Genomic DNA, 24,407 nt, shown 5'->3' with positions numbered 1-24,407 from the left:
CTGCATGTCTTCTGGCCTCTGAGGAACCCCGGTGACTTGGTTTCTACTGAGTGTGAGGGTGGTTGTTGTCTCAGTAGAGGGCTTTTTTGGGTTGGGTACAGTCTTCACCCCCTTCAGGAACCTCCCCTCTACTCTGGGCTAATATGGCTCCTTTGTTTGGCCACAGAATGTCCTGAAGGAGCATGCGGATGACGACCCCAGTCTGGCCATCACTGGGGTCCCTGTAGTCACTTGGCCAAAGAAGACGCCAAAGGTAAGACGCAGATTGCCTGCAGCTGGTAGACCAATTGCACTGCCTTTCGCATCTCCTTTAAGATGACTGTCAGCAGCTTTTCAGTGGGGACTCCAGGCAGAGGGCACCCCAATGAAGATGAATGGTTTTGGTGATTTGTCTATTGCAAGTTTTTGTTTTTTGAAAGCGACACATTTTCCCTAAGCTGTAGAAACTGCAGGCAGTGCCCCCTGGTGGTCATTCAGAAAACTGTAGGAGAGCGATGCTTCCTCACTTTCCCTATCTTAGGTGTGAGTTCTCTTCTTCCTTCTCTCCTTTCTTTTTTTTTCTCCTTCTCTTTTTCCTCCAGGTGCTCCAGGGGCTGTTTCCTCTCTTTTGAAAGTAACTTTTTTCTCTTTTATTTTTCTTTCCTCTTTTAATTTTCTCCATTAATTTTGATTGAGCCTGGAAAAGTCTAATCAAATAGGAAAGGACAAAGACCCTAGAGAGAATGATAGTAACATCACTGAGGACTTACCAGAAGCAAGTTGCTTTCCATCATCATCTGCATCCCTTATCTTCTTTAGACTCCAGCAACCCTGTGGGGCAGACACTGGGGACTCTCATTTTGCAAATGAGGAAACAGAGGTTTACAAGGGTCAAGTCACTTCTGAGGGCACTTGGCAGAGCCGAGGGTGGGATGATCAGTCTGCGTGACAGCAGAGACCAAATTGTTAACCAGTGTCCATCTCAAAGTCCGGAAAAAAACAGTAAGATTTTGGTGTGCCTTCTTCCAAAATCCGTGCTAGGGTGGGACATGTATGTATCAACCTGTCTGTCCATACTTAAGACTTATCACTTTCTTGAGCAAGTCCTAGAAACGTCCTGAACCTTGCGTTCCTCATCTGCAAAAAGGGGTTATGCCAGCAACTCCTTCAAAGGGTTGTTGGGACGACTAGATGAGATAGTGTGCATTATTAAATTTGTTTCTGGTTAATTGTAAAGAACAAAAAACAGAGCAATGCATGCAAGTTCTTAGGACAAGGACTGACCAGTAGTTAGTGTTTAAAGAGCACATTAGTTGTGACTTAAGCGGCCTCTCCACTGATGGGTATTTTTTCTGATTTTTTTTTTCCTGTTATAAGAGACATATAGAGGAACTTTCTAGATCTGTGCTGTCTAAAATGATAGTTGCTGATTATATGGCTGCTGAGAACTTGAAATATGGCAAGCCCAAACTGAGATGGGCTCTAAGTGTAAAATATACAACAGATTTCAAAGACTTAAGTGCAAAGAAGAACGCTGTAAAATTACTCATTCATTTATTTTTTTATGTTGATTGCTTGTTGAAATTAGGGTTGCCAGATTTTAAAAAGAATGCCCATTTAACTGAGTATCAGGTAAACAACGGGTAAAACGTTTAAGTATAAGTATAGCCCACACATCTCATGGGATATACCTATGCTGGGAAAGAGTATTCATTGTTCATCTGAAATTTAACTGGATGTCCTGTATTTTTTTCTTTTTAATGTGATGTTAGTCACCATACAGTATATCATTAGTTGTTTATGTAGTGTTCCAAGATTCATTGTTTGGATGTCCTGTATTTTTATTTACTACATCTGGCAACTCTAGTGGAAATTATAATATTTTGGATTTATTGGTTAGACAAAATGGGTTTTTAATATTAATTTCATCTTTTTCTTTTTGCCTCTTTAAATGTGGCTACAAAAAAGTGTAAAAGTACATGCATGACTTTATATTTCTGTTGGGCAGTGATGTTCTAGGTTATTCTTTCCACCTTTGTTTGATTATCTTCTTAGGGTATATTCCTAAATGTGGAACTGCTGGGGAAATGGGTCCCTGTTCCTTGCAGGTAAAATCTAATTCTCTTTGAAGCTTAGTAGGAATTTAGGTGATGGGAGAAGTGAAAAAGGATTCGCCCTCCTAGCTCCTGCTTTTGGTTTCTGGATCTGTGGAAGTGTATGGGGTTTTAATGTTCACTTTCCCCTCCACGGGCACTAAATGCATTTGGCATTTCTGAGCCCACAAACTATGCTTGCAGACCTAGCACCTTGCAACAACGCCGCGAGGCCCCACAGCTGCCCTGAACCCAAAGAGGAAACCGTGGCTTTGCCTCACTGCCTGCTTCCCTCCCAGCTGAGGAATTGCTCCGGGGGAGGGATTAGGGTTTGCAGAACATGGGCTTTTCAAAAAACAAACTTGCCAATACCCTGTGTAATCCCAAAACCCATGGATGGGTCCAAATGAGCTTCTCAGGGGGAAGTCACTTCAGGACTGCTAAGGTGTCCTGTCCTCCGTGGTGGAGACCCTCCAGTTTACTCCTGAGAGGCTGATGGGCATTTTAAAAAACAAAAAAGACCACACCTCTGCTCCTTTCCTCTAAAGGGCTGGAAGCAGGAAGCAGGCTCCCAGGGGGGAGTAGCCCTTACCTAAGACTTTCTTAGAGGATCAGTGTGTGTCTATACACGCACTTGTGTCTACACACGAGGTCGTGTGGTTGGTATCATCAAATCTGGAGACTGGGGAGAGACTGGAGCCCTTAGGCTAGTGAAGAGAGAGCATTTGCTATTTGACAGTACTTTGGGGGGTACCACTGTGGGTTTTTTTGAAACCTTATAATGAAACAAACACAACGTGCTTACCGCACAGTTCTCCCACTTAAAGTGTACAACTCACTTTTTTGGTAAATCCAGTATTTTCAGAGAGAGACGCAACTATCCCACAATCTAATTTTAGAACATTTTCCTACCCTCTGAAAGAGATCCCATCAGCTGTCAGTCCCCCAACCTCCACCCTCAAATCTTCCCCTCCCCCAGGCCCTGGCAACCACTAATCTCTCCATCTCTATGGCTTTGCGAGCTCTGGACATTTCATGTAAATGGAATTATCCGATATGTGACCTTTAGTGATTGGCTTCTTGCACTTAGTATAATATTTTTAAGCTTCACCCACATTGTCACTTCTGTCAGGACTTCCTTCCTTTTTTATGGCTGAATAGTATTCCATTGTGCTTGTCTACCGGGCTTGGATTATCCATTCACCGGTTACAGGACATTTGGGCTGTTCCCACCATTTGGCTGTCGTGGGTAATGATGCTGTGAACATGCATGCACACGTTTTTACATGGTCACAGGTTTTCATGTCTCTTGAGCAGGCGCCTAGAGGTGGCACTGACTGATCCCACAGTAACGCTGTGTTTAACTGTGTGAGAAACCGCCAGTCTGTTTTCCAGAGCGGCTGCACCCTTTTCCATTCCCACCAGCAACGTGCGAGCCTTTCAGTTTACCCACAGCTTCGCCAACGCGTATTATCCGTCTTTTTGTTGAGAGCCCTTTTTCTTCTCAATTTACTTTATGATTTCTCGAACTCACTGGAAGCTTCTCGTAGGAGTTTGCAAGGGCTGCCCTCACAGAGGGCTGCACTCTGTGTGCGTGGCTCAGAGGGCAGAAGTTCATTTTCTCACAGGTCTGGAGGCCAGAAGTCTGAGAACAAGATGTCAGTTGGCAGGATATATGTCTTCTGGGGACCATCTCCTGGATTTGTCGATAGCCGTTGTCTCTGTATTGTCACATGGTCTGACCTCCTGTGCATCTGTGTTCTAATCTCTCAGAAGACACCAGTCCCGCTGAATCAGGACCCACCCTAGCTTTAACTCCGTTACTTCTGGAAAGACTTTATCTCCAGGTGCGCACATTCTGAGGTCCTGGGGAGGGTCAGGGCTTCCACGTAAGAATTTGGTGGTGGTCAGGGCGGGAGGAGGGGGGATGGCGGGGAACACCATTCAGCTCTTAGCATTTGTCATACATGATTTCAGAGCCACAAAATGATGTCAGTAATATAATAACGAATACTGTGGCCCCCCACTCAGCTCTAGAAATAAATGACCGCCAGTACCGTCCAAACCCGGCTGCGTGTTCCACCTGGATGTATGCACCCGCCTTTATTTATTTATTTATTTTAAAGATTTTATTTATTTGACAGACAGAGATCACAAGTAGCCAGAGAGGCAGGCAGAGAGAGGAGGAAGCAGGCTCCCCACCGAGCAGAGAGCCCGATGCGGGGCTCAATCCCAGGACCCCGGGATCATGACCTGAGCCGAAGGCAGAGGCTTTAACCCACTGAGCCACCCAGGCGCCCCTGCACCCATCTTCAGATGCCTTCTTTCCATTGTATTCGATCCTCCCGGCGAGGCTGGGAGGCACAGATAGTGTTACCTCCGTGGGTGCGGCTGAGAGGGGGGACCCAGAGAGGGACGCTGGTACGCCCTGGGCCCTGCAGCTTGTGAATCTGAGGTGTTGGTCCCCAGATCTGGGGAACTCAGGGAAATGTGGCAGAGGGGAGGGGAAGGGGAACCGCATGGCTCTAGGTCTGCGTTTCCCGGCTGGTGGGGTTAAAAAGTTAACAGGAAAAGAAGTGAGTGAACGACTGACTGCCTGGGCCGCCGGGGTCTCGCCGTTCCCAGGTCTGCAGTCGACCGGCTCCCAATTTGATGCAGGTTGGGTAGAAAGATCAAGGGTGCCCGTTGAGGCTGTCAGGATGCGAGGCAGGGAGCGGTATTGCGTCTGGGTCAGGTTACTTAACAAGTAATTAATGCTAAATGATGATTAGCAAGAAATGCTTTGATCTCCCACCTTGCCTCCCGGAGAACAAAGTCCTTTTCTGGAACTGATTAGGTGCTGGGAGGTCATTTCTGATGCCGCGTCTCTCAAAGATGCTACTGAACTGCCGGCCGTCGTCATTCACCCGATCGGCTGTTTCCACCAGCGGTGATGGATTTGTTTTGATCCGTCTACACTTCTTTTATGACCAGGTGGCAGGATTTGGGGGGGCCTGTCTGTGACCTTAGAACCAAGCCAAGGGGAACTGAACTTATTTGAGGCCCGACCTCTGACCTCAGCCTTATTAAGCAAGCCAACCTTCTGCTCCCCAGCCAGACACTTCTACCTGGCTAGCTTGCTGGGTCATTCACAGAGAGGGAAACCGAGGAAGGAGGGTAGACAGGGACACAGCCTTCTCTGGAGAATGAGCCCCTGGATACGTCCTGCTTCGTCTTTTTTTTTAATAAATCTTTTTTTTTTTTAAAGATTTTATTTATTTATTTGTCAGAGAGGGAGAGACTGAGCACAAACAGGGGAGCAGCAGGCAGAGGGAGAAGCAGGCTCCCCACTGAGCAGGAAGCCCGATGTGGGACTCGATCCCGGGACCCCAGGGTCATGACCCTAGCCGAAGACAGATGCTTAACCAGTGGAGCCACCCAGGCATCCCTACATCCTGCTTCTTATTCTTAATCCATTATCTCAAGAGGCCAAACCGGGCTGCCACTTGAATTTCGACTGGCAATTTTTCTGGACAGTAGGAGCAGAGGCTAGAGTAGGTATGAACAAGTGCCCGGATAGGGGACATGGGACAGCCCTTTTCAGTTACAGGACTGGCTTCCTTATGGGGACGTTATGACGTTATGGGGCCACACAGGAACCAGGGCAGGAAATCACACACACACAAACACACACACATACACACACACACACCCCTGATGTCTTATTACCCCTGATTCTACTTTGTTTCTCTTCCTCTTCCTCTGTAGTCGGTCATTGAGATCTGGGAAGCCTGAGAAGTGTGGGGTCCCCCTGGAGTGACACACAGCCTTTACCTGAAGGCGAGGCCCATAATTTGGTAAAAAGGGGTCCGTGTACTTCCTGTTCTTTCTCTGCCCTGCTCTCAACTCCTGTCACCCCTGCAGTAATGAAGTTGGGGAGGAGGAGGATGACGATAAGGAAGGCCTTTTATTGTTGTCTCCTGGGGCCAGGTAGTTTCCCAGAAAGGCTTCTAATGAGAGCCAGTCCTCAGGCTAGCGGCATCAGCTTCACCTGGGGAACTTGGTCAAAAAACAAAAAAAAAACAAAAAAAAAAAAAGAAAGAAAAGAAAAAAACAAACAAAAAACCAGCTTCCTGGGCCTGGCCTGGGGCGCTGAGATTCAGGAGGTTTGGGGTGGGGCCTGAGAACCTACCCTTTCTTAACACTTCTCAGGTAATTCTCATGCAGGACTAGGGGGGGCTCTGGGGCCAGGGGCCTCTGGGGATTAAACCCTGGCTTTGCCACAAACTAGCTGTGTGGTTTGGACAAGCCTGAGCCTCAGTTTACTCATCTGTGAAAAAGGGCTCATAATGAATGCCCTTCCTGCAGAATTGCTGTGAGATGCTGAGTGTAGGCCATCGGTCAGCGATACCTGTTGTCATCTTTTGTAATTATGACTTAGGGGTCAATGACGACCCTGCGTCTGCCCTCTCAGAAGGTTTGCGGTGCTCTCTGTAGAAACAGAGGACACAGGAGGAAGGGCCTGGAGCTGGGAAAGGGACTGAATAGTTTATAGACATTTCCCATGCTTCGGGGATAATTATTGGCTGCTGCAGCAGCTTCATCTCAAGCAAAGACCTTAATGGCTTCATCTCCCCGAAGTAGTTGTGGCTGTGCCGAAGTGGCTGGTTTAGGAAACGGCTTCTCCTGTGTCCGTTCCTTACTCCCCCAAAGGGAGAGGCCCTAGGCACTGTGGGTGACTGTTGCCTTAGACTATCCCCTCAAGGGTTTGAAGCTGCTGAGGCCACAGGCTCAGGGGAGGGGGAGGGGGGTCCAGTCCTTCCAGCTTCCTGAGAGCAGGACAAATCCAGGGGAAGGCCGCTTCCAAGGTTGGGCATGTGTGACGCTCAGGGAAGGAGGGGGCCGGCCGTGGGAGCTCCAGCACCAGCAGAGCAAAGGAAGGCAAGAGAAGCAAGTGGATGGTGGAGAGGACACAGTGAGGGGAACCAAGGGAAAAACAATCTGGGGCCCCCGTCTGGAATCCCCGGGGTTTTCCTCGGTGACTGCTGAGTCATTTGTGAAGTCCAGCACGTTCTCAGGAGGGCAGCCAAAACCTGTGATCAAAGAATACCCACAAACGTGGCCTTCTTATTCTGAAGAGTGTTGTATACAGCAGCAACAAGCAGAAAAATCCAACTGGAAGAAAATCATTGATGGTGAAGGGGGAAGCTGGGACCCGGGGTCTGGACCAGTTTTTGCGAGCTCCGATTCCAGATTTGTTAGTGGCCAAACCTGAGTGATGTGGTCCCTGCCGGTGAGCTGGATGACAAGGATCCCATCGGAGCCCTCCCTTTTTGGTGGAGTGAACCCAAGCCAGACAGTAGAAGTTGCTAGAGAAACACCACACATGAGATGTAGGCAGGACAGAACTGTGGCTTTAGCTGCTGGCTTTTAGTAGCTAAGAGTCCTGTCTTCTCGCTGTGTCTTCACATTTTTTCTCTGACATATACGTGTCTGTGTCCAAATTTCCTCTTTCTATAAAGACACCAGTCTTTAGAGGTCTTGAATCGGGGCCCTAATAGCCTGTTTTTTTGTTTTTAAAGATTTTATTTATTTGTTAGAGAGAGAGAGCACGTGGGAGCACAGGCAGACAGAGTATGAGGCAGAGGCAGAGGGAGAAGCAGGCTCCCTGCTGAGCAAGGAGCCCGATGTGGGACTCGATCCCAGGATGCTGGCATCATGACCTGAGCCGAAGGCAGCTGCTCAACCAACTGAGCCACCCAGGCGTCCCTATTAGCCTGTTTTTAACTGAATCACTTCTGTAAAGCCGCTGTGTCACCTTTTGAGGTCCTGGGGTGGGACCTCATCATACGAATTTTGGGGCAGATACGATTCAGCCTATAAACTTGTCAAGCCTTCAGGGAGTCGCTGTCTTCTCTAAATCATGTCCCAAATCCTTGTGGCGTGCCCAAGCCCTCAGCTGTGGTTGTGCCTTAGAATCTCAAGATTTTCTCTCCTCTGCTCAACATCACCGGGAATTGAATGACTCCAGACTTTTCCATTTACTTGGTCTTTGCTCATGCTAGTCGCCTTCTAGAAACGCCCTTCTTATTCCCAGTTACAGAATTTCCACCTCTAAGTCCAGCCGAACCCCTGTTTCACCAGAAGCTTCCAGGGCTGGACGTTTTCTAGTTATCTCTCTAGAGGTCCTCTTTCTCCAGCCTTCTCTGGCCTTCTCTGGCCTGTTCCGTGGGCTGCATCAGAGGGCTCTCTTGCTTCTCTGGCTTCTGGTTGGGCTCAGCCAATGGGAGTTTCCAGCAGGAGGTGGGAATGTGAGAGGAGAAAGATGTTGGGGTATTTATAACCCCAGCTACCTCCCCCTGAGATCATGGCACGTTGGCTCTTTCCTCCTTCTGAAGGCCACAATTTCTATTTTGTGGACTTCTCCAGCTTTTCTTTCTGCATTTCCAGCAACTGGTCCCTCCTGTGGCCCATCAGCCAAAGGGAAGTAATGGCTTGTGGCTGTTACTAGGCTCAGGGTGTAACACCACACCTTGTAGGTTTCTCTAACCCTACTTACGCTCTGTAGATCGAGTCTCTGTTAAACTCTCCTCCATGACCCAGTGTGAGACCACCAGGGTGCCATCCATTTCCTGCCAAGATCCTGATGGCTGTACTTCCCCAGTCTCTCTTTCCACTGGACGTCTATATTCTACTGTGCATTTTATGGCCTCCACCAGCTCTTCCCGAAACTGGAGCTCATCTTATTAATTTTTTTCCTTTTCCGTTTTTGTTATCCCGTCATGCATGTGTGCTCCCAGATTGCAAGGGCCCAGGAAATGTTTGTTGAATGAATGAACTCAATCACAAGGTTTTCTTAGCACTTCTAAAAGATGAAATTGGACCTAATCCGTTTCTGGCTCTTGGCTGTCTTTCTTTCGCTTGTGTCTCTTTGGTGAGAGTGTGGATCTCTCCTTACTGTAACTTTTATATCCCAGTCCTAGCCAACTGTTGAAGGAATGCTAAATGGACTGTTCAGTGCTCCTTGGTACTCCTGGACCCTTTTGTCCCTCAGATTTAAGCCTCCTTCTTTATCCCACTGGACTTAGAAATCACCTGGAATTTCTCAGCCAACATCTGTGTCATTTTAGAACCGCTTTATTGGAACTTAAAGTCAGCGTTCAGCTGAAATAACCTGTAATTAAAGTCTGCAGCCGAAGATTTCTTTCTTAGTCTGATAACCTGCTCAGCTGTCTGTGTTAATAATGCCAAAGACAAATTCTTGGAAAGCAATTGAAATATCGTGGGCTCCTGCCTTTGGTGGGGTAATTAGAAAGCCAGGCAGCCGCTGTAAGTGATTGCCTGCCATTATCATGGTTTTACTTCTGGAACAATGGCCTATCCTTCAGACTTTCCTTTTTGTTGAATGTCATCGTATATTTCCCGTTCTTAAAGGAGGATACTTGATCATTGACATGGGGAATAAGTTGTCATGTCCTTTAATTCCCCCCGCCCCCTCCCCGCTCTACAATTTGCCTTTGTTAGAAGGATGGATGTGCGTGCTGTCGAATGATGATGTTGTCAGGTAATGTGTTCTCCAAATTCAGATGATCGAGAGAAAAACAGGGCAGAGTAAGTGAATACAGGTGAAATATTTGCATTGTTTAACTTGGCTTTTTGTTCTAAAGGTGACAAGGGCAAGTGCATTTGTTGGGATGAGGGGAATTTTAATCACACATGAGGAAGGTAGGTGAGAAGTGAAAGCTATAGTAAAACCTGCTCGAAACCACTGACCTTCTCCACCAATGCATGTAAATAACGAAACAGCAAAACACTTTGAAGGGACTTGAGATGGTTTAGATTCAGTTCTGTCTTGGTTCATGTTTATGGGACGGGATGGTACCTCCCAGCGGTTTGTGGGTTTGAGTGCTCCCTCTTGATTGATCTGTCCTTCTGGGGGAGGGTGTGCTTTCTTTCTTTTTCTTTGATTTTTATCATATATTTTTTTAAGATTTTATTTATTTATTTGACAGAGAGAGATCACATGTAGACAGAGAGGCAGGCAGAGAGAGAGAGAGAGGGGGAAGCAGGCTCCCCACCGAGCAGTGAGCCCAATGCGGGGCTCGATCCCAGGACCCTGAGATCATGACCTGAGCCGAAGGCAGAGGCTTAACCCACTGAGCCACCCAGGCGCCCTGATTTTTATCATATTTTTTTAATTGTGGGAAAAAATAAATAACAAAATTGACTGACCCTTTTTAAGGTATACAGTTCAGTGGCATTAAGTACATTCTTATGGTTATGTAATCATCATTCCTGTCCCTCACCAGAGCTTTTTTTGTCATCTGCAAGTAAAACTCTAGACCCCTTGAACACTGAGTCCCCATTCCTCCTCCCTCAGCCCCTGGCAACTCCCCTTCTGCTTACCGTTTCTATGAATTCTGTACCTCATGTTAGTGGAATCGTATCTATCAGTCCTTGTGTGACTGGCTCATTTCACTTGGCCTAATGTCCTCGAGGTTCATCCAGGTTGTAGCAGGTGTCTTCCCCTTTCATTTTATTTTATTTTTATTTATTTGACAGAGAGAGAGAGAGAGAGATCACAAGTGGGGAGGGGAAGCAGGCTCCTTGCTGAGCAGGGAGCCCGATGCAGGGCTCGATCCCAGGACCCTGAGATCATGACCTGAGCTGAAGGCAGAGGCTCAACCCACTGAGCCACCCAGGTGCCCCCCCTCTTCCCCTTTCAAGCTAACAGTATCATCAGTGTCTGGAGAGACCACATTGTGTTTGTTCATTCATCTACCCGTGGGCACTCGGGTTGCTTCCAGCTTTGACCACTGTAAATCGTGCTGCTGTGAACCTCTTCTTTGAGAGAGGTACACCCAGAATTGGAACTGCTGGCTCATACGGTAATTGTACGTCTCATTTTTTGAGGAACTGCTGTACCATTTTCCATAGTGGCCATATGATTTTTTCATTTTATATGCTCACCAAGGGTACACAAGGGCTCCAGTGTCTCCACATCCTTGCAGACACTTGTGATTTTCTGGTCTTGAGAACAGCCACCCTAATGGGTGTGCAGGGATGGGCGTCACCTCCTTTGAACTCACTTTATTTTTTTACGTGGAAGTATTCTTTAGAAAGTTATGATTTTGATATTGTGTCCCCTACCTACCTGATACTTAGTTTGCATCTCTGCAAAAGACTAATTATTTTTCTACACAGCTAAAGTCCGTGTGATTACACGTTACCAAAATTTACAGTTCCTTAATGCCACCTAATGCCTGGTCATACTGAGATTTCCCAAATCATCCTTCGCAGATGCTTTATCCAAACCAGGCTCCCATCCAGGCCTGTATGCTGAATCTGTTTTCAGTTCTCTCTCAATCCAGACCTTTCTCAGGACATTGATTTATAGAGAAGATAGAACCATCTGTCCTGCAGAATATCCCACTCTATGCATTTGTCTGATTGCTTCCTTGTGTCATGTGGCTTTCCCACTATCTCTTGTGATTTCTGTAAACTGGAAAGTAGATCTGAAGGCTTGGTTAAAGTTCAGTGTCATGGGTTGTGGATTAAGGTGATGGTGATCTGATACCCCATTATTCAGTTAGCTTTGTCCTTCTTTCCTCCGGAGAATAGTCTGGAAGGGGAAACATTGGGCCCCTCCCATCATTCCCCAATGGTTTTATTACCAGCTGATCATTCGATAATTTTATCAGGAGATGAGAATAAAACTTTAAAGTCTATCATCCCTCCCTTGTGAATTCGCTGGCCCCTCCCCCCTCCCCTCCTCCGCCCCCCAATATTACTGAGAAAAAGTTGGCTTACATCACTGAGTTGGATTTGGGGGGGGGCAGGGTTTTCCCTTATGAGTTGCAGCTACACTTAAACACAGTTATTCCTGAAAAGACAGTAGGCATGCTCAATTCCTTCCCTTTTAAATACCAATTCTCAAAGTAAGAAGTTGGTTTAATGGCCGCCTCAAATGGTGACAGATGAACTTGTCAGGCTTTTTCTACACTGAATGTCATGATAAACTCATGGCTTTTCATAGATCCAGGGGGCTTTTCTATTCAAATTGGCCTGCTGGAAATGAGCCATTTTTCAAGGAAAGCAAGAATGGTAAATGAAGAGAAGCTATGGCTCTAGTCAAAGCGTGTGCGTGGGTGTGTGTGTGTGTGGGTGTGTGTGTGTGAGAGAGAGAGAGAGAGAGAGTTCCCCTATCCCTACAACGCACCAAACCAGCCACTGTACATTTGCATTTCTCAGGCTTCCCTAAATGAAAGGCATCAGAGCTCCATCAGAGCCCATCCCACCACCACAGTGCCTGTTAGCAGCTCCTTTAAGAGGAGATTCAACTTTCCTTAGTTTCAACACACCCCCAGGGTTAGGGCCTACATTTCCCAACCAGGTTACCTTTCAGGAATAGGAACTCTGCCTACTTGTGATCTCTCTCTCTCTCTGTCAAATAAATAAAAAAATCTTAAAAAAAAAAAAAAAAGGAGTAGGAACTTAACATCACTCTTAAGTGGTGGCCAGTGAAAAAATATATACATAGGTATCCCTTTGTATAGCTCTTCCGCATTTTGTCCACCCATTCATCAGTGAATGGAAATTGGGCTGTCGCGAGCAGAGCGACTCATTGACAACAAACACACTTTTACTCCTGTTTTGCGCCTTGTCTGTCTGTTTACTGCCCTGTCTTGAGTGATCTTTGTATTTACTGTTTTCCTTTGAATACTTTGAAAACACAGAACTTTGCATCCTGATTCTCAGCTGGATGATGGTGAGACAGATGATGGGAGGAGGGATTTGGTTGGGAAGGAAATCAAGGGGCGGAAGATTTGGTCTTGTTAATAAGAAAAATGTTTTTAAGTTACCGAAGTCTCGGTTGTAGGCCAGAATGATGCTGGCATTTTATGTATTTTTAGCCCCCCCAATCCCCCCACCCCAAGACCCAGGGGAGAGGGGTTTGTCAAGTGAACTCATTTATCGCATCCAAATTGAGTGCTCAACCTTAGCCTGGATTTTTGTAGGGCAATGAGTAGAGAAGGGAAGTAACTTCCTTAGGTCAGCAGATGAACTGGAAATGGGGTGGATGGTGGGGAAAATATTTCTCAGATCAATGCCGATCACCTGTTAAATTAGCTAATCTTAAAACAAAAAACAAAAACCCGTGCCCCATCACAAATCTTCCAGTGAATGTAAATATTTGTTGGTTGATTTTGGTAACGTAAAGAGACATTATTAGGAGAGGAACGCCCCTGGACAGAAAGCTCAGTCTGTTTTAAGGACCCCTATGACAAACATGCGTGGTTTTTAAATGCTTGTGGAATGACTCTCGGGGGGGAAATAGAAAGCAATTAAATAACATTAGTAATTTCCTCAGCAGAAATCACTGCAGCCCTTGGTCTGTCACACAGACAGTCTTTGAACCATAATCCAGACGACCCTGGAGTCACTCCTAAGCTGCACTGTGACACAATGTAAAAATTCCTCTTATTTACGTTTTATTAGAAAAATAATTCTCCAAGAGACCTTTTGCCATTAAGGGGGGAAACCCCTATTGAAAGACAGAGAGACAAATGGCAAAATACAGTAAACTAACGGAAGCATGCATTCTCTGTTGCTTGTTAAATATAAATTATTACTTGCAGTAGGACAGTAGGAAGCTCCCCTTCGCGTGCCTGTTCTGTCATTTCTGTTCCTTCCTTAGGGACATATTTACACAAATGGGGTCCATTGGTTCAGGAGAATGCCAGCCAGCTGCTGGTCTGGACAGAGGGAATCCATTCTCTTTGCCTGCCCTGATCCTCTGGGGAATCACGTTCCCAAGCTTTAGCCATGCCCTTTTCGACATGGGCCCAAGGAAAGGGACCAGGTGTAGGAGAGATCCTTGTCCTAGGGAAGTCCAGAGCCCCAGGGGCAGCTTGTCCCTTGTCCCCAAGGACCTAAACTCACCACCTGTGCCTGCACTGGAGACAGCGGGGCTGATTCTGGGCACAATCTCTCGGCCAACAGGGGACATTCCTGGTGTCTCATGATCTGATAGGCAGACCAGAAAATTAAATGACAGTCAGAGAGAAAACCGAGGAGTGGGTGCCCACTGTGACCAAGGCTGATTGGGCTCCCATGTGTTTTTGTTTATTTCCTCACCACTTGGTGGAAGTTCTGGATCCTCCTGGCTCAGGGCAGGCACCAACTGCCCGAGTGGCATCAGCTTCGGGAAGCTCTTTCTAAGAACATAAGCCTTAGCTAAGTGGAGCTGGGAGAGTTTTCAGCTCCTAGGGTCACTCAGAGATGGGGTCAAGAGGGAGGAAGGATAAGCCTAAAGCACAATGTAAACACTAAATTTTCAGATCACAATCCTACTGGGCCATGGCTAGCATAATGTATTTTATATGTGGTCCAGCACATTATTAAGACAAAACAAATGTTGGATAATTGTGTATGCTGATTAGGTAAAGGAAACTTGATCAAGGGAAGCAGATTAAGAAGTTCTTCGCAAGGTCAGAAGAGAAATTTTTAAGAGGTGTTAGGATAGTGGCTGGCAGGAGCCTTCTTATGTCTGGAGAGAACCCACTGCATTATGATATCTTAATTGGGTTTTCCTACTTTCAGAGTTGGCCCCTGACAGATGATCAGACAGCAGTTTGGTTACCAAAGATTACCAGAACCATACCTACCTGCCTTGAAATTGAATTTGAACCGGGAGTACAGAATTTACAAAATTTAATAAGGGACAGTTAATTTAATTCAACATTAAGTTTGAATTTTTCACTTGGATTCTTACATCGGGTCTCATTTGGCATCTTATTCTTTTGTCCGTGGCCTGAGGCATTGGGGGGGTCGAATTAACAGCCCAGGCTCCAGGCTCCGGACTCCAGCTGCCTGCGGGTTCGGATCCAGGTCCTTTCATTTCTGAGCAGCGATATGCCTCAGTTTCCTCTTCTATAAAATGGGTGAACAGTAGTACATACCTAATGGGACTGCTTAAAGGGATAAATGAGATAATGTACAGAACACTCAGCACTGGCTCTAGCCCTCCAACCATGGTTAGTAAATATTAGCTGCTATTACTGTCTGAATCCTTGGAAGGTTGGGGGGGGGCTGTCTCTCGGTGGTGGTATTATTATATAAGGGACCCTGGGCTTAAGAGCTACTTCCTCATTTTCTTTGGGTCTCCATTTCCTCACTTGTGAAGTGAGGGGGTCTGGTTGAGGCCCCTTTTAGTTCAGAAATGGTGTGGTGGAAGGAAGTCTGCGTTAGCCCCAGCTTCTGTTTATCAACATTTTCCCTTTCTCTTCTTTGTGCCATGATAAATGAGAACCGTGTCTTTTTACTTCCTTAAATACAGAAAAGAGCTTTGAATCGTTCAGAAGAAATCAGCCCAAAGACAGGTCTAAGTAATCTTGCACTTCTTTTTTTTTTTTTTTTTTAAATTTTATTTATTTATTTGATAGACAGAGATCAGATGTAGGCAGAGAGGCAGGCAGAGAGAGAGGAAGGGAAGCAGGCTCCCTGCTGAGCAGAGAGCCCGATGCGGGGCTCGATCCCAGGACCCTGGGACCATGACCTGAGCCGAAGGCAGAGGCCTAACCCACTGAGCCACCCAGGCGCCCCTAATCTTGCACTTCTGATAAGCAATGTGAGAGACCTTCAAAAAAAAAGTTCCACTTCCTTACCTCTCTCTTGATGTATTATGGTATTTGGGTATCTTTGTACCTTTGCCATTCTGACCACAGTGAATGACAATGAAGTGAAAGCATGATTAGCATTTTATCAGCCCCTCCCCTTTTTAAAAAATGGGCTTCCTCCCGGGTAGAGTGGCTCCTAAGAGTTCATCAGTTACAGACTTTGGTCTATCACCGTAGCTTTTTTTAAAAGCTGAGATCTTTGGGGATGGAGTGAGGTGGAGGAGGGGGATATGCTTTTGCTTTTTGTTTTTGTTAACCTTGAGTGGATTGTGAAAACTTTAAGAAGGGAGGAAGGAAACTCGGAGTAGATATGTTTCAGTAAAGAGCAAGTCTCTTGGGATTTCTTCCCATAGTGTCAGTGGGTGTATAAATTTCATACAGACTTCAAAATGCACTCAGTAAAACTGACATCCCTGTTCACTCCTTCCTGCCGACTCCCTGCTGGAAGCCTCCTGAGTTTTATTTACAAGGTCTCTGCCACACGCATTCTGCCTTCCTTGAAAGCTCAGGCCATGACCTGCCTATGGGTCCCTTCTGTTCTCACAGTGGATTTCATGGCCAGTGGCCTGGGCATGAATAACAGTTGGACAGTACTGCAAAGTTGATCACAGATTTCATAGCTAATGAGCTTTTTCTTGGGAAAGCCTTTGATCTCTTTGCAGAAGGATGCTCATCCTTGGGTTGGGCAAACCTTCCCATTTTCTAGATGAAGAAACTGAGCAGGTATGTGTATGTATGTTCAGTGTCATCTTGAACATTCCCAGTTAGATGACAGCTGCAACCAGCTACCCAGCTAAGCCCTCCCACTCCCTGTCTTGAGTTTAGCTGTGGTTTTGATGCTTGAAACAGCATTGATCCCTCTCGTTAATGGTCAGAGCACCTTCTTCAGGATAAGGGCTGTGGGCATAAAACCCATAGACTTTTTTTTTTTTTTTTCCTTAATGAACCTCAGTCTGGATTTCCAGTAACAGTTTTCTGCAGGAGTGGGCTGCTGTTGGATTAAGCATTAAGAGGAACCTTTACAGTCTAAAGAATTTAGAAACCCACACCTTCTGCGCCAGCCGCGGGGCGCTGCTAATCTCCTAGGAGAACTGGGTTCAGGCCTGTAGCTCTCTACGCCTTCTGAGATCGTCTCCAGCGCACAGCACCTCCAGGACACCACCGGAAGGAGGGTTCTTGTCCTCGAGGGTGGGGCACCCACCTCGGGGCAGAGTGCATTCAAGGTGTTCTCTCTCTCAACCTCCAGTCAGGCAGCTCTATGGGAACTCCCACCAGCACCACCGTACGTTTTGCGCTGACTCCCTCTCCATCTGCCAACGCAAACCTCAGCGCAGCGAGGACCGTGTCAGGGGACCGGCCCAACCCAACTGCCCGCTTTCGGGGGGGAACTGGGCCCCCGGACCGTATCCAGGACAGCGGGCCTGCAAGCTCCGGGTACGGGACTCCCGGGTTCGCGGACATCAGGTCCTAGACCCAGAGCATGTGCAAACCCGGGAGCCCGTGTGCCCGCTGCCGGATGCACAGGGACTCCTGCCCGGTGTCGCGTGCAGAGCCATTCCCCGTGGCCTGTGCGCCCCGGGGCTCCCGCGAGACGCCCCGCCGGACCACACAAAAGACCCCACCCCAGGTCGGGCGTGCATTTCCTGTTAGAGCGGCGGCGGCGTGCAGCCACCCATGTGCATCCCGTGGCGCGCGGGCCGGGCGGGCCGTGGGGCACGCCCCCACGCAGTCCCAGTCCCCGCGCGCCGGCCGCGAAGGGCCGCCCTTGGCGGGCCCGCCCCCATGTCACCGCAGGCCGGGCTCCCTTTGTGTGCGGCCCAAGCGCCGCGGCCGCGCCATTGGCCCGCCGGCCCGGGGGGCCAGCCCCTTCCTGGCTCGCTTCATGCATATGCATGAGCGCCCCGCCCCCCCCCACCTCCCGCCGGCCCCTCCCCGCCCCCTCCCGCGCGGGCGTGCGAGGCGCGCGGCGCGGCTCCCTCCTCGCGGCAGCAGGCGCCCGAGCCCGAGCCCGAGCCCGAGCCAGGGCGAGCCGAGCCTGCTCCGGGCGGGCGGCGGCGGCGGCGGCGGCGCCGCTCCAGCCATGTCAGCGCGCGCGAGCCTGGGCCCACCATGAGCCATGGCCATGTCCGTGAGCGCCGAGGACGACGACTATGAATCGGAGCCGGACCAGGTCGGCGGCCCGGGGTGGGGCTGAGGGAGGGACCCGCCGCCCGCCCGCCCGCCGACCTCCCGAACGACCGACTGACGCGCCCGGGGCGGCCGCGACGCCGCCGCCGCCGCGATGAGGAGAAAGTTTTGCAGCCGCCGCCGGCGGGGCCGCCAGGGCCGGGCCCGAGCGGGGCGTGGAGGAGCGCGGCAGGCCGGCGGCCGCCGGGGCGCCGCGGGCCCCGCAGCCGGCCCGGGCAGGGGGCGTGTGCGAGCGGCGGTGCGGGAGGGTGGCCGGCCGTGCCGCGGGGACAATGTGGGCCTCGCCGTCGGGCGGGCCCTGCCGGGCGCGGGCCATGGCCCGCGGGCAAGTTGCGGGCGCCGGCGCTGGCGGCCAGGGCTCGCCTCGCCCTCCCCTCGCGCCCTCGCCCGCGGCCCACGCGCGTGCCGGCCGCCCCGGACGCACCCGGACCTGCGGCCGCCGGCGCCTCCCTCCTTTCTGTTTGCAAAGTTGCACCGGGACCCTCGGCCTCGGGGCTGGAGGACGCCGCGGCTCGGGGCCCGTGGGCCCGACGGCCCGAGCTTTTGTCTGGGCGCCGCGCGCCCGCCGCCCGCCGTGGGCAGACGGAGACAGGAAGGGGTGCGAGCCTCGGGCCGGCGCGGGGAATCCGGAACCCGGCGAGTGCGCTCCGCCGTGGCCGGGCGGGAGGAAGCCGTGACCCCAGATGGCAGTATTTGGCCTCCGTTGGGTTTAGAAGGGAAAGCAGCCTCTCTTGGGACCTGGGGGGAGAAATCTGTGTATAAAACAAAGACCCGGGTGTGTTTACGGCGTGAATTTACTCCTGGAAGATTCGTGTTTAGGAAGCGGGGGAAGAAAGTTGAGGATTTACGAAATGTAATCAGCGCAATATTTGCAACAGGGCGCAGGCTAGGTAGACTTGTCCGAGGAATTAAGCATGGGGTGGGTTGAGTTATCATGCGGGCACGGGACCAGGTGAATAAGATGCTTATTTATAATCCTGGGTGTCTTTCCTCCGTGGAATAAAGATATTTTGGAATGTTCAGGCCGAGATGTGGGAGCGTTTTTCTCTTCCATTAGGGGTGATTGAGGAAGTGCTGTATGTGCTGCACATAAATTGTATCACACACATCATTAAGTGGTTTTATCTAACAAACGAAGTTAAATTTTACTATTTCATTACACTTTATTGTTTTCTGAGTTTTGCTGGATATTTTTCAGGCACATGCATCTACCTTTACGGTGTTCCTGAATCTCACTGGTTTTACCAACTGGATTAACCTGGAGACAACCCAAGTGGTTTTGTCTTGGAACTTTTATCAAGTCAGTATAGCACCCTGTGGGAATGGTTCTGGCGTCGTGGTTTGCACCAAATCTTGGTTTGAAAATTTCTCAGTTCAGTTTGGATCTGCCTAATCCTTCCTGCATCTTCTCATTCATAAGACACCTGTGTTCAGCGTTGACTTCACTTTGGTGTTTCAGGATTGAGGTTCCTGTTACCTGCTTTGTTTGTTTGTTTGTTTGTTTTTTAATTTGGCCACACCCTGCAGCCTGTGGTAGATACAATCTTTGACAGTGTATGAGACAAGACTTCATATGTCTCTAGGCTAAAAACCACGTTTTCAGGTCTGCCACTCCTGAGAGAGACTCCCATCAGGAGAGGACCTGTACTCCCTGTAGCCAGATTACTTTCCTCCTCCACCCATCAGTCAGCTCTGTGTGGCTCTTCGGGAGCTGTCAGCAGTGTTCTCAAGGTTTGCTTTAAGATGATTTGTCCCACACAGGTGTATTGAGGTGACCCCTAAGCCAGGTCAAAGGACAGCAGGTTTTTCCCATATTAACAACAGAGGATGGTTGTCAGCAAGGGACCTTGCATTTGCAGAAGCTCCAGGCTGTGGCTCAGGGATCCCTGCCTCCTCCTCCCCCTTCCTCACTAGTTTACCCAGCCTCTGGGTTTCATGGGCCTGAGAACAGTGACTTCCTCTAAGGATCTCAAAAGCATTTATGTCTTCCACAGGTGAGTGAGTCTTTGGGTGGGCTCTAGACCCCACTCTTCTGTAACATGTCCTTCAAAGAGGGGTGGAAGTCTTGGATTATGGGCACACAGGCACACTCCCTGCCTGCTGTGTGAAGAGACCAGTGGAGGCCCTGTTGGGAAATTACTACTGCCCAGTTGTAATTTCCAGCAGCTGCACCGAGCCCCTCACTACCACCCCTCATCAGAATTTTGCCTGTTCCATCTTGACATTCTGTGCAAGTCTCTTGTCCCTACCTGGGTAGCATCAGGCTTCCTTAGTCCTGTCTGCCCCACTCCTTCCCACAGCAGCCAGTGTCCCCCCTGCTCCCAGGAGTGAGGGGGTGATGGTGGGTGGGAGGAGACCCCTTGCATGCCCTTTGCCGGTGCTCACTCTTAGCTGGGCCTTCTCCCATGGACTTGATTTGCTTCTCCAGTGCAGAATGTGTCAGAAAATTCTTTAGCTGTTTTCAGTTTAAGGAGATGCCCCTTAAAGAATGGCTGTTAATGAAAATTCTTGTTCCATCTTGTTGTTTTATTTTTAACCCTTGAACTGAAAGTAGCTTTGTTCCTTATTTTAAACTAAAAGTGATTTTTGGGGCATCTGGGTAGCTCAGTCAGTTAGAATCCAATTCTTGGTACCAACTCAGGTCTTGGTCATCTCAGGGTCATTAGTTCAGGCCCTGCGTTGGACCCCAGGTTGGGTGTGGAGCCCATTTAAAAATAATAACAATAATAATAATAATAGAGATTGTTGTTCGTTTCAAAAAAAGTAACAAAATTATGAAGAGGAAAATCTCTTAAAAGTTTATGCTGCCATAACTAATGTGTTACTCATTATAGATTCTTAGTGAGATTTTAAGACTGGGATCCCTGAACCTTCCTGAAATTTTATGCAAAGTTGGGTGACTTCGTGTGCGTTTTTCTGGGAAAAAGTCCTTAGCTTTCCTCAAATTCTCCAGAGGTCCTCTTCTCCCCTGGGTTTCTGGTAACTGTTGTGTTTTTATTCTCTTGCTCCTTAACCCTTAGTATATAAACAAACCGAAGCCCTCCCTGGAGTCTACAGGTGTGTGTGAAGAGACCCCACGAAGCTGCTAAAATCCGGCTGTTCCTGAAATGTCCATTATGCACGAAGATTTGGGAACAGGCATATGTTGAGATGAATCTGTGTTATGCAGTAGAATATGACATTAGCATGTTTGGGGGGCTGTGGCTACCCCTCGTGGGGCTAGTAGCTTGCTAGGAAACCTAGAACTGTCTTAATTGTAAAAGCACAACCATGTTTCACTGTTCTTCTTACTGACTCGTCTTGACAGTCTTCCCTTCTTGAAATTCTTCCCTGGTTCGGTGATGACACAACCTCCTGCTACCTTGCCCGCCTTTCTGGCCATTCCTCCACAGGTTGGTCTTTTGCACTGGTCCTTGAATGTTTGTAGTCTTGAATGTAGTGTCCGGGATCCTCTTTTCTCTCTGCCTTTTCTCCCTGGACAACCTCATGGATTTAACTAGTTTAACAGTACTGACGCTGACTCCCAGTTGTGTATGGGCTCTGGGCCCTCCTGCCTGCCGGCCACTTTCCTTGAACATCCTTTGGCTCCTCAGAGTCTGCGTGTGGATGATGGAGTCATTGATCTCTCCTCTCCTAAGCCCCGTGTTCTCCTGTTGATCAAGCCAGAAACCTCAGAGCTTTTCAGGACTCTTCCTGCCTGCACACCCCATGTTCAGGCAGCCTCATGGGTCTGCTTCTAGAACATCTGAATCGTCCCCTCTCTGTGCCTTCATCATCTTCAGCCTGGGCTACTGTAGTGTCTTCATCTCTTCTCCCTGCCTTTCACCTCGCTCAGCCTCCCAAAAAATACTCACACATGTGCCAGAATGTGATCGTGTTGCTCCTGAAGGGGACACCATTTCTCTGTGTCCTATGAGGCCCTGCAGGATTAGGCTCCTGCCATCTCAAGGCTGTTTTCCAATAGCCATATCAGGCTACTGAATGTGCCGTGTAGTTTCACATCTCTATCTTACTACTCTTCCTTCTGCCTAGACTATCTGCTCTCTACCCCACCCCTGTCCCAGTGCAGAGGCCTATTTTCCCTTAAGACCCTTTGTCACTACCTCCTGTGTCTATGACCCTCCTCCGAACCTCCCTTCCTAGTGAGATGAGGCTCAGCACGTCAGGGTCCAGGCTTTAGAGCCCCTGCCCAGACTCCTATCTTGGCTTCTCGTTCATTGGCCATATAACGTTAGGCAGATGACTTAACTCTGCTGTGCCTCAGTTTCCTCACTTCTGAATGGAGATAATTTCTTGTAGATTACTGATGGCAAATTTTGAAAAGAGCAATTACTTCAGTCAGTGTTACTTTTAAATATCATCGTCCTATCACATCACATTGCATTGCATTTACATAGTTATCTTTTTTTCTCTCCCCACCCCCCACCCCACCGTAATGCCTTTAAGAGTAAGGAACATATTCATCTCTGTAGTCCCAGTGCCTAGCACTGACTCTGGTACGTAGTTCTCAACCAGGAAACGCTTGGATAGGCAGGTGAGTGGATGTATGAAATGAGTCTCCAGTGTGGATTGTATGTTCTGTTGGCTAGTGATGTTGAGCATGTTTTCCTGTGTTTATTCCCTATTTGTATATATGGGTTTTGGGGGTTTGTTTTGTTTTAAAGCATGTGGCGGGGGGCGGGGCGGGGGGGAGGAAGAGAGAGGATCATAAGCAGGCTCCATGCCCAGCGCCAAGCCTGCCATGATACTCAGTCTCACAACCCTGAGGTCAGGACCTGAGCTGAAATCAAGAGTCGGGTGCTTAATTGACTAAGCCACCCAGGCACCCCTGTATATGTTTTTGAAGAAATTCCTGTTTAAATCCTTTGCCCATTTTCAAATTGGGATGTTTGTCCTTTTATTGTTGAGTTGTTGCAGTTCTTTATATATCCTAGGTACTAGTCCATTACTAGATGTACTCTTGGCAATAAGTTCTCCCATTCTCTGGGCTTTTTCACCGGAGTGTGCCCCTTTTAAGCACAAAAGTTTTTAGTTTTGAAGTTCAGTTCTTCTGTTTTCTTTTGTTGCCTGTACTTTTGGTGTCATATCCAAGAAGTCAAGGTCATAAAGATTTACCCTTATGTTTTCTTCTAAGTTTTATAATTTTAGCTCTTACATTTAGGTCTTTGATCCATATTGGAGGTCACTTTTGCATATAGTATAAGGTAGGGGTCCAGCTTCATTCTTTTTGCATGTCCCTGCACCATTTGTTAAAAAGACTATCTTTCCCCCCCACTAAATTGTCTTGACACAGTTGTTGAAAATCTCTTGGTCACTGAAAATTGTTTGGTCATGAATACTAGAAGAGTTTATTTCTGGACTCTCAATTCCATTGATCTGTATGTTCTTATGTCAGTACCACATGGTCTTGTTTACCGTAGATTTGTACTAAGTTTTGAAATCAGGACATATCAGTCCTCCAACTTTATTCTTTTTTTTTTTTTTAAGGGTTTGTTTTCTTTTCTTTTTTGTTTTTTTAAATATTTTATGTATTTATTTGACAGAGATCACAAGTAGGCAGAGAGGCAAGGCAGAGAGAGAGGAGGAAGCAGGCTCCCCACAGACCAGAGAGCCCGATGTGGGATGATGTGGGATCATGACGTGAGCCGAAGGCAGAGGCTTTAACTCACTGAGCCACTCAGGCGCCCCTCCAGCTTTATTCTTTTTTCAAGATCGCTGTAGCCTTTCCAGGTCCCTGGCATTTCCACATGAGTTTTAGGAAACACTTTGTCAGTTTCTACAAAAACCCAGCTGGGACTTTGATAAGGATTGCATTGAATCTATTGATCATTTTGGGGAGTATTGACATCCTGACAGTATTGTCTTTGAATCCATGAACATGGGATGTTTTTTCGTTAATTTAGGTTACTCCAAGTAATTTTAACCCCAGAGTTTTAGAGATGAGGGATTGAAAAGGTTCTGTCTATGAATATTCAGGAGGAGAGGATCTGATGGGTAGGAGGGTCTCCATAAGTATTTGTGGAATGAATGAAAGAACTACTGGACTGATGTTGCCTTTAAGGAAGATGCTTAGGAGTAGCTGGTGGAGAAGATTGTTAGAATACTATGATTTGTGTAGGGGGGCATGTGGACTGCAGATTTCCTTAACAGGTGGAGCTGGGCTGATAAAATCAACAAGTGGCCTTGGGATTAAGAAGGCTGGTTTGTAAGTGAAAGTTGGTGACTGCCATCACTCCTTTTTGCTGAGAAAACCAGGTCATGCCGAAATTAAGAAAGTTGCGTTCTGGGTTACTTGAACAAGTAGGGGCAAAGGTGGGATAGAGTGGAGTTTAGAATTGGGCTGTGAACCTTAAGATACCATGCAGAAGAGATTAGGACAGAAGCTTGATACCCAAATGATAGGGTTTTGGCTTGTTTATCTTCCTTCCCAGAGACCCTCTAGTGTCTTTCTCACCTATTGGTTTTCTGGGTGGTCTGTCTTAGGATCCTG

The 24,407-nt window shown here is 48.1% G+C and overlaps 1 protein-coding gene across 1 annotated transcript in view; it reads left to right on the top strand.

Moving 5' to 3' along the window:
• KDM2B (lysine demethylase 2B) overlaps positions 1–24,407 on the top strand; it is a 121,990-nt gene that overhangs the window by 74,226 nt on the left and 23,357 nt on the right. The window contains 1 exon segment of the mRNA XM_032876342.1: positions 167–253. Within this exon segment, the coding sequence (XP_032732233.1) occupies positions 167–253 (87 nt within the window).

The sequence above is a fragment of the Lontra canadensis genome, unplaced genomic scaffold, assembly GCF_010015895.1.
Source record: "Lontra canadensis isolate GAN:19392208 unplaced genomic scaffold, GSC_riverotter_1.0 scaffold58, whole genome shotgun sequence".
NCBI lineage: Eukaryota > Metazoa > Chordata > Mammalia > Carnivora > Mustelidae > Lontra > Lontra canadensis.
The sequence above is the reverse complement of the archived record's forward strand: the minus strand, read 5'-3'. Positions and strand labels throughout refer to the sequence as shown.